Below are 8,446 nucleotides of genomic sequence, written 5' to 3' on the forward strand. Positions count from 1 at the left end.
GCTGTTGCGTGCAAAGTCTGTTTCAATCCTACAACGTATTGAAGTTACACGTTATCTGCACGTAACATGATGTAGGACCATACATGTGTAAAAACTTACACTGCATTAATACTAAATCCCATCATCTACGAAACATCAAAGCACAAATTTTAGGATATCCCTATTTCTGTAGACTGGTATTTTTTCCACAGTGTGAAAATTTCATCCGAACATAATAAAATCATTACCATTTGCGTTCTACCTCTCCGTCCCTCAACACATACACCCATGCACGCCAGCATGCGAACTCTTGCACGCCCCTTACCAATGTAAATATTAATATTTAATACATGAAAAAGCAATTTTAATCAATTCATTTGTGAACAGATAAGCAAAATGTTTATTTCACAATTAAAGCATGGTGGCGATTACACGCCTTTTACCATGGAACTGAGATCATTATGAATGAGCTACATACCTACACAGTTTTATGTGCAACCAATCGGTTAGTGAAGTGTCAGCAAAAAGCGAGTAAAGGAATAAAATGTCTATGGCTAAACAAGGTGGAAGAGTTGCTTTTAGTTTATGGATTTTAAAGAATGGGTCTATGTTCTACAAGAAACAACCTAATCGTTATTCATAGACGTCACCATAGCGACCGTCTTGTGTTGTTTACACCAATGTCCCATAATTCACTCTGATTCGTACCCCAAGAGACTCATTAATAAGGTTGAATAAATTAAAGCTGAGCATGTCTCCCATGAAATTTCTACGCTTGCTAATCCTAAAATCGTAAATCTAAGAACGGCGCGTTTTTCTCTTTTCTCATTTTGAATTGTTTGGAAAATCATGCTTCATTGGGAGAAAAAGCACTATTATCCACTTTCTAACTATTGTTTACCATACGCCGTTGCCATAGAAAATAGTGCGAAGGAAAACAGGGCAACATGTTAAATTTTGTGTAATGGTACTGTAATTATTTGATAGACGATTATCCCCTCAGTTAATCATTACTTGCGTCTCAAGGATATGACACTTGGAGTACCTGTAAAACCTGAATTTTATAGCCATTTACTTGCTTGCAAGTTCGATGCCTTTATCTCAATTTCTGAACGTACTTTAGTAACAAAATTTTTATCTTAAACTTTACATCAAGGTCGAAAACAGAAAAGTTATAGAGAAGCTTGTCTGCGACAGTACAAATCGGAGGTACTTGTGGGTAACTTATAGTACTATGCCCCATTGAGAATTAATACGTTGACCCCAGTCTATACACACATACCATGACGTCACGAATACAACACGGCAGTTTCGTTCCGTGATCAAAATAAGAACGAACATAACACCGCCTGCGTCGTCTTCTCGCGCTTCAATTAATGCGAGAAATAACTTGCAGTTTTGGAGGAAGGCGAGTATCCCATTTTAATCTAACGTACTCTACAGAACGACATATGATGAGAGATTGGCGGCGTTTGTATATTGAAAGCTGGGACTGTCGTCAAGGGGAACTGACATGTTGCGCTGAGTATATATGTTGTCCACTGGCAGAGCACAACGTATTTTACTGTTCAGCCATGTTTGTCTTGTGCACGTAAAGCTGTGTCGTCTCGTCCGTCATTAATGTCGCCTTGTGCATATTTACAACGTTGTCCTGTTGATGTATACATTGCAGTATTCGCCTCAATTCGAGCTCCAACGATTTAACCATTTCTTTCAGGCCGAGTCGAGATGTGACACAAAAGAAACGCGTATGCGTAAATTTATAGAAACAGTTCAGAGGTGACAGGTGTGGCTTTTGTAGTCCCAGTATAGTTCCCATTTCTGCAGTAGTACACTCATAAAAAAGGTCACGAATAATATTTAAGACAGGGCCACCACAATTACTTAAAATGTACATTTTTGGGACTGCTACATGGTCATCGATATTGATAGCTACAAGTTCATGGTCCACCTAAGGGTCTATGTAAACTATTACAACTTGATGAAATGCCTGTGAGGAACTCACCTGAAAGTGAAACTAAATTTTGAACGAACAGAATAATCTTGATGTCCAATGAGTATACCCCATGCTCTTGACTACGAACTAAACAACTGAAACAAAAAGAGGATCTCATCGCTAATTATCCCGCAAACTTGCCCGTGAAAGGCACGGTATGTTGTGCTGACTGGTATCGTCCGTTCCCATGGTAACTACATGTTTCCTTTTGTTGCGGATTGAATTACAATCTCAATCTGAGCTGAAGATTTTACTGTGCAAACGCAATGGCACGCATTGACTTCAAACTATAGCGTGAAAGAGTATTGCACATGAAGGCTTCAATGGAGATCTACGTGATTATTATTTGAGGCCGAGGGTAACAGGACAGAAATAAAAACACGCGCTGCCACGAAGTTGGCAGCGCGTCTTGCTTACCTACGATTTTATCATCCATGGACAGATAAGTTTTGGGCGTCTTACCTTTTCGATGATCGATAATAAACGGTTTAAAGGACAATACTCAGAAAAGAAATTATTAAAGTGAAAGTGTCCAGTCTAATACAGCTGGTTACTTAACAGTGACCGAAAATAGATTAAATTACTTGAAGATGATGATGATGATGACGATGAATATTATTATTATTATTATTATTATTATTATTATTATTATTATTATTATTAATTTTTATTTTTATAGATGTGGAATTCAATTATCAACTGTTGCGATGTGATGCCAAGACGGTACACATTCTTCCCAGGGTTCACTGAACCTAAACGAGAAACCGACGAAGAAAGGCCAGATGAAGAGTTCGAGAAGGAAATATCGCAGATTCGTGAGAATTTTGACAACTTTCTGATCCATGATCCATGGTTGTACTCCATGATGCTTCCGATAAAGTTCAACTATGAACTATCGGAAACAACACGCGAACCCGTTGGCAGCAACGCGGAGGGGCTTTCTTACGGAGAGGTCACAAGCAATTTGGTATTTGGTGAAGAATATGACATCAACTTGATTTATCAAAATCTGACAGTCCGAGAGCGTAGCCAAAGCCTTGATGACGTGTCTGACAATGTGGAAGCTGTCACTTTATCCGATCAGAAATGCGTTGTAGAAATGCTTTACAGCGATGATCATCCTGGTTATGTTTATTTGGAAGTTACTGATAAGACCACGTTGGAAAAGTGGTTACACTCGTGCGTTATCGCGTGTGGCACTTCCCCAGACAAGACAAAGGTCTACTTCAGGCCAAAGATGGTGATAGATGACTTGTACAATATGTTGGAGTTCAAAATCACATTCCAAAACTGGGGGTTTTATGTGGCATCAATGATACGTGACGACGATCGAGATGATGAGTATCTCTTTCAACTCGGAATGGAAGGCCCTGCAGTACATCTTATAGCACAAGCAGAGAGTGGAAACCACTTCATCTTCGATATGGCTGTGGCTTTCCCCTGTCAAGAATGGCCATCCATCGCTACCGCCTGGTTGTCCCGGCCTCGTCGGAGCGGCTGGCCCTCTGCGAGCGTTGTGAGCGAAGTGCGCCGAATGGGATGCATTGTCGTTCCCAAATCACCGGAGGAAAGTTCAACTTCTCTTGAATGGCGACTTTCATTCAGTCTGGCGGAGCGAACGCTCGCTAAGGACATTACAAAGATACAGAAATACATCTACGTGCAGTTGAAATTAATCTACAAGAAGTACCTAAAGCTGGCAGCAGGAAAAGGTAAAGGAATCCAATCTTACCATCTGAAAAACATATTTCTCTGGATGCTTGAAGAAATCCCACGTACTGAATGGACTAACACACTTGTACCTCACCGTGTGACTGACTTGCTGCAGAGATTAAACTGGTGTCTGACTCTTAAATACTGCCCTCATTATTTCGTCCCTGGAAACAACTTGTTCAGGGCGCTCAGTGACGAGGCAATAGTGCTCACACGCGAACAGGTGATAAAGGTCATCATGAAGCCAGAGATGTGGTACGAAATGGAAAAAATTGCTCAGGTAGACATGTGGAGCTCACGTTTACAGACTTCTGCGGAGCTACGAAAGATGTCTTGGAAAGCAAGGTGGGAGGTCCACGTGGATTCATGCACGTGTGATCATACGGGACGGATAATAAACACGCCAAAAATGGTCATACGTAAATTTGGAAAGTTGATGTCTAAATATATAAAAGAAGGCCTAGGACCAGAGGCATCAACACTGAGGCAAAAGGCATTTGCTCTAGGTATGTGTAAACGGGTATTTGGAATCTCTCTCTCTCTCTCTCTCTCTCTCTGTTGAAAAACTGCTCAGCAGCATTTTAACACACTTTGATTTTGATTTCCTTTGCTACAGTGAAGAGGTGCATACTTCAGGTTGTGTTTCCAACTGATTACAAGAACTACGAAGCCTTCCTAATGGGTAGACTATCGCTGGAGGATAAAGTATCTCAATTCATGAACGGTACGATTGGTTTGTATGCAGTTCTGGTGGCCGCGAGTCGCTCATTGACAATGTTATTTAAGGTTTTCGAGGATCTTAAGGCGATGGAAATGGAGAGAGTGCGTGAACAGGAGCCAGATATCAGCAGTGGTTCAGGCGATGTCAACAGTGATTCCGGCCTTACTGCTTCTACTTTTGTTGAGTGGTTGAACTTTCATCGCCCTCATGATGCAAAGAAGATATGTTTACCCGAAACACAGGACAACGATCATGCCCGTGGGGCTGTAGCCCGTCCAGCAACTCCCGACGAGGAAGAACCTAATATCTCGGATGCCAAGAGTGCAGGTGGCGTAGGTAAAGTAGTTGACAAGCAGAATGCTCATGTTGTCGAGGAACCCAAGGACAAATATAACACTTGTAGAAATGATGATAGAGATTATTTTGAAAGTGAAGGATCTCTTGATGATGGTGGAGGTGGTAGTGGTGGTGGTGGTAGTGGTAGTAATGTTGTTGAAGATGATGATGATGATGATGATGATGATGATGATGATGCCGACAAAGACGAAGACGGCAACGACGACGAAAATGACCCAGACGAAGCCGCTAGGCTTTTCGAAGGTCTGTTTTTAACAGATGAAAATTATGAAAATGAACTTTTCATGATTGCCTCCGCCATTGCTGAAGCATATGAAGATGGCGTCATACCCAATGTTTCCCCGTCATCCAGAAGGGCTGATGGTTCGGATCGTACATTTGCTGAGTCTGCATATGCTGCTGCACTTGAAATGACTGATGAAGAAATCGCAGCTGCCTTGCAAGATGAATCACTCTCCACTAGCCCTGCAGCTATGGCTTCTTCAGGAGATGCTGCGAGTCCTGCCACCACCGACGACGGCCTGGTCCCTCAAGTTGCACAGGTCCTCGCCACTTCTACAACCCTGAAGGATGACAAATCCTCCTTTGAAGCTGCTGCCTGGAAAAATGGAAAGTTTCCAGCTGGCAGCGGCGCAAATTACCTGGACGATGTCTCCCCCACCACCCCTCCTATCACGAAGGACACATCTACACCTCCGCCTGGCCATTTTGCTTTCCCCTCTAGTGAAGACGTCACTCCACATGACAATGACACGGCTGCAACAGATGCTGTAGTAAGTAAACTGTTATCGCTTTTTGAAACGTCTCTACAGGAACACGGAACGGGTCACACAACTCAGTCGCAACGTGAAGGCACTCGTGTACTTGGCTCATCTCCCGAAGATATAGCATCTCGTGAGGAAGATAAAACTCAAACAGTAAACAGTGAAGATAACACTGCAGCCTGTGCCTCCTCTAGTGATAGAACAAACGAGGCGATTTTCAGTGACCTTGCACTACGATTTCTCTCCAGGAAAGCTCTTCACGATCAGTCCGCTGTTCCTGGCGACTCGGGTGAATCGGAGGATGATGATAGTCTGAGTGATGTATCGTCACTTTTGCTCTTGATGGGAGAGATGGATGATTCAGAATCAGATTCATATCAATTCGACTATGCCTTTTACAAGTATGTAGAACACGTTTGCAATGATATTACCACGGCTGCCAGTTTTAAAAAGTGGTGATGGCCAGTAGACTTCTTGAAGGAATCGGATGCAGATTATATCAGCGTATATGGAGAAGAGTGAATGCCAATATTATATATGAATGAAATTATCCTTGAACGTACAGTTGATAGCTAGAAACCACTATAAGCAGTTTGAGACTAATTTCTGGCTAATGGTATAAGATTGCTAATAACTAATAGCTGCATAATATTAATTCTTATTATAGAACATTCTAACAGTCTCTGTAGTCACAGACAAGGAGAATGTCTGTGCTGTAGCCTGAGGAAGATTGTGCCTTGGAGACAGATTTTCGGTCTCATAAATGTCTACAATTTTTGCTAGCCTACTGCTCGTGTGAACTCATTCTGATGAATGTGGACTAAGTGCGTTTTTCATAATCGTTTTTGTTTGAAAATGGAAAAATTTTAATCTCTCCATACAACTAATACACGGATGGCTGCCATTATATTTCAAATTCTTCTGAAGTCTAGGTAATTTGTTTCTCTATACACAGTGGCTGCTGCCTCTCTTTAAGACTGGGTTTTAAAACAGAATAGTACAATGTTTTCCTGGGTTAATTTTGAGCAAAGTTCAAGCCTTTCATTTTCGAAGCGTGTATTGCCTTAAAGGGAAGGGTCGTATGGAACCCATCCGACCAATGTAAAGTCCGTATCCAGGGTATGATGGCGATTGATGAATGTTATAACATGTTATAATGAACATTATGAAAGTTAAATGTTGCAGCTATGTTGACGCGATGCATCTTGATATCGCGCATGAAATACATTGTTTGTAAACAAGAAAAACCCACAGGCGCATTTCCGACGATCCCGTCCCTTTAATATTTGCCTGTACTGAGAACAATTCATCGAACACTTTGTTGTATAATTGCATGTACTTTGACTCTAAAACAATTCTTGGTAACAATGGTTGGCACTTTGTACATCGAACTAGATAAATCATGCATATTCAACGACCTTACTCTACAGTTATGATCATCTGTCATGAAGTCATGTGAAGTTCTCATGAAAATACAACAAAGTACGCTTGATTACCACAAGGGGAGGGCGAAACGCTGCGCTCATGTCAAGGTGCATACTTCACTGCATTTTTATCTTAAAGACATAATCTAAGAATTATGAGATGGATGATATTCAGATTATTCATGCACATCTGATTATCATTACATAAGTATCAAATAATGCAAAACTTTTGCCAGAAAAACGACATAGTATACGGAATACGTTACTCACGGACATTGTCACATGCAGAGGACAATAGCTGATAATGTTCTTCCTACAAATTGCATAAACATGTTCGTATTCTTCTCCCAGAAATGAGTTGAAATACAGAGTATTAGCCACTGTGTACAATGTGTGTTTTATTGGTGGACAAGAATAATTCACTTCATAACGATAACATTGGACATTTCATACTGCTACAGAGGTCATTCACCTTGACGTCAATTCTGCATAAAGGTCAAATACGTCATCAGGGTGAGACACTTATGACGAGGTTGCCATTGGTAGATTTCTCACAGTACGTATCGCCATCGCACATAATTAACAAGTCTGAACCTGATTATTGACCTTTGGACAGAATCGACGTCAAAGTGAATGACCTCTGTGATTTATTAAGGCTATCTTGCAAAATTGAACTCAAGGCATGTGATACAAATCTTGAGTGGAATAGACAAATATGTTTTACAACATAAAATGGATGATGGAAAATATATCAAAGGTTGCTGTTAATGTAACACATATTAATGGTTGCGTTCAAAAAAAATGGTTAGGGGGGGGGGGCTGGAGGAATCGCGATTGAAATCTTATTTTTTTTCAGATCCCCCCCTCAATACCCTCAAAAATTTTCAAGTCCCCCCCTCAATACCCTCAAAAATTTTCAAGTCCCCCCCCAAAAAAATTACCATATAGCCACATATTTATTAGGAATGCACACAGAGTAAAAAAAAACATGTAATGTGTCGTTCTGCACGCAAATGTTCAACACTATCTCTAATCAGCAGGTTGTAGAGCCATATACCTAGGGCAAGTTCTTAAATTGATTTATTTTTAAATGCATCAGTGAACTTTTTGGATTTCTCAGTCTAAGCAGACTTGAGTTTATCCAACTCTGGCCAGTTCAATGGCACCAGCTGAAAAGCACACAAAATGACAATCATGAGAGAGTATGAAAATTGTGTATTCCTAGCTACGTTTAACCAAATTGTGAAAAAATGAGCACAGTGGCCTACCAAAATTTTTTTTTTCAAAAGTACAAGACATATACAACTTAGATGCCACTTATAAAAAGTTTTACAAAATTGACAATACTGGAAGGTTAAAATATTCCATGAAATTAATGTTTTAATCTCAGAAATTTTGGGTGTAATAATGGCAAATTTGATAAAAAATAAAAGATTCCATTTAGTCACACATTTTTCCATTTAAATTAGAGTCTTTACTGTTCAAAGTTTTA

The 8,446-nt window shown here is 40.4% G+C and overlaps 1 protein-coding gene across 1 annotated transcript; it reads left to right on the forward strand.

The window, feature by feature from the left end:
* Positions 1 to 1,275: 1,275 nt before the first annotated feature.
* Positions 1,276 to 7,344, forward strand: LOC139114520 (uncharacterized). Its single transcript, XM_070676305.1, has 3 exons — positions 1,276 to 1,387; positions 2,655 to 4,194; positions 4,305 to 7,344. The coding sequence occupies exons 2-3, from the start codon at positions 2,655 to 2,657 to the stop codon at positions 5,987 to 5,989; spliced, it is 3,225 nt and encodes a 1,074-aa protein (XP_070532406.1). The 5' UTR covers positions 1,276 to 1,387; the 3' UTR covers positions 5,990 to 7,344.
* The last annotated feature ends 1,102 nt before the right edge of the window (positions 7,345 to 8,446 follow it).

Source organism: Ptychodera flava, chromosome 16 (assembly GCF_041260155.1).
Source record: "Ptychodera flava strain L36383 chromosome 16, AS_Pfla_20210202, whole genome shotgun sequence".
Classification (NCBI taxonomy): domain Eukaryota; kingdom Metazoa; phylum Hemichordata; class Enteropneusta; family Ptychoderidae; genus Ptychodera; species Ptychodera flava.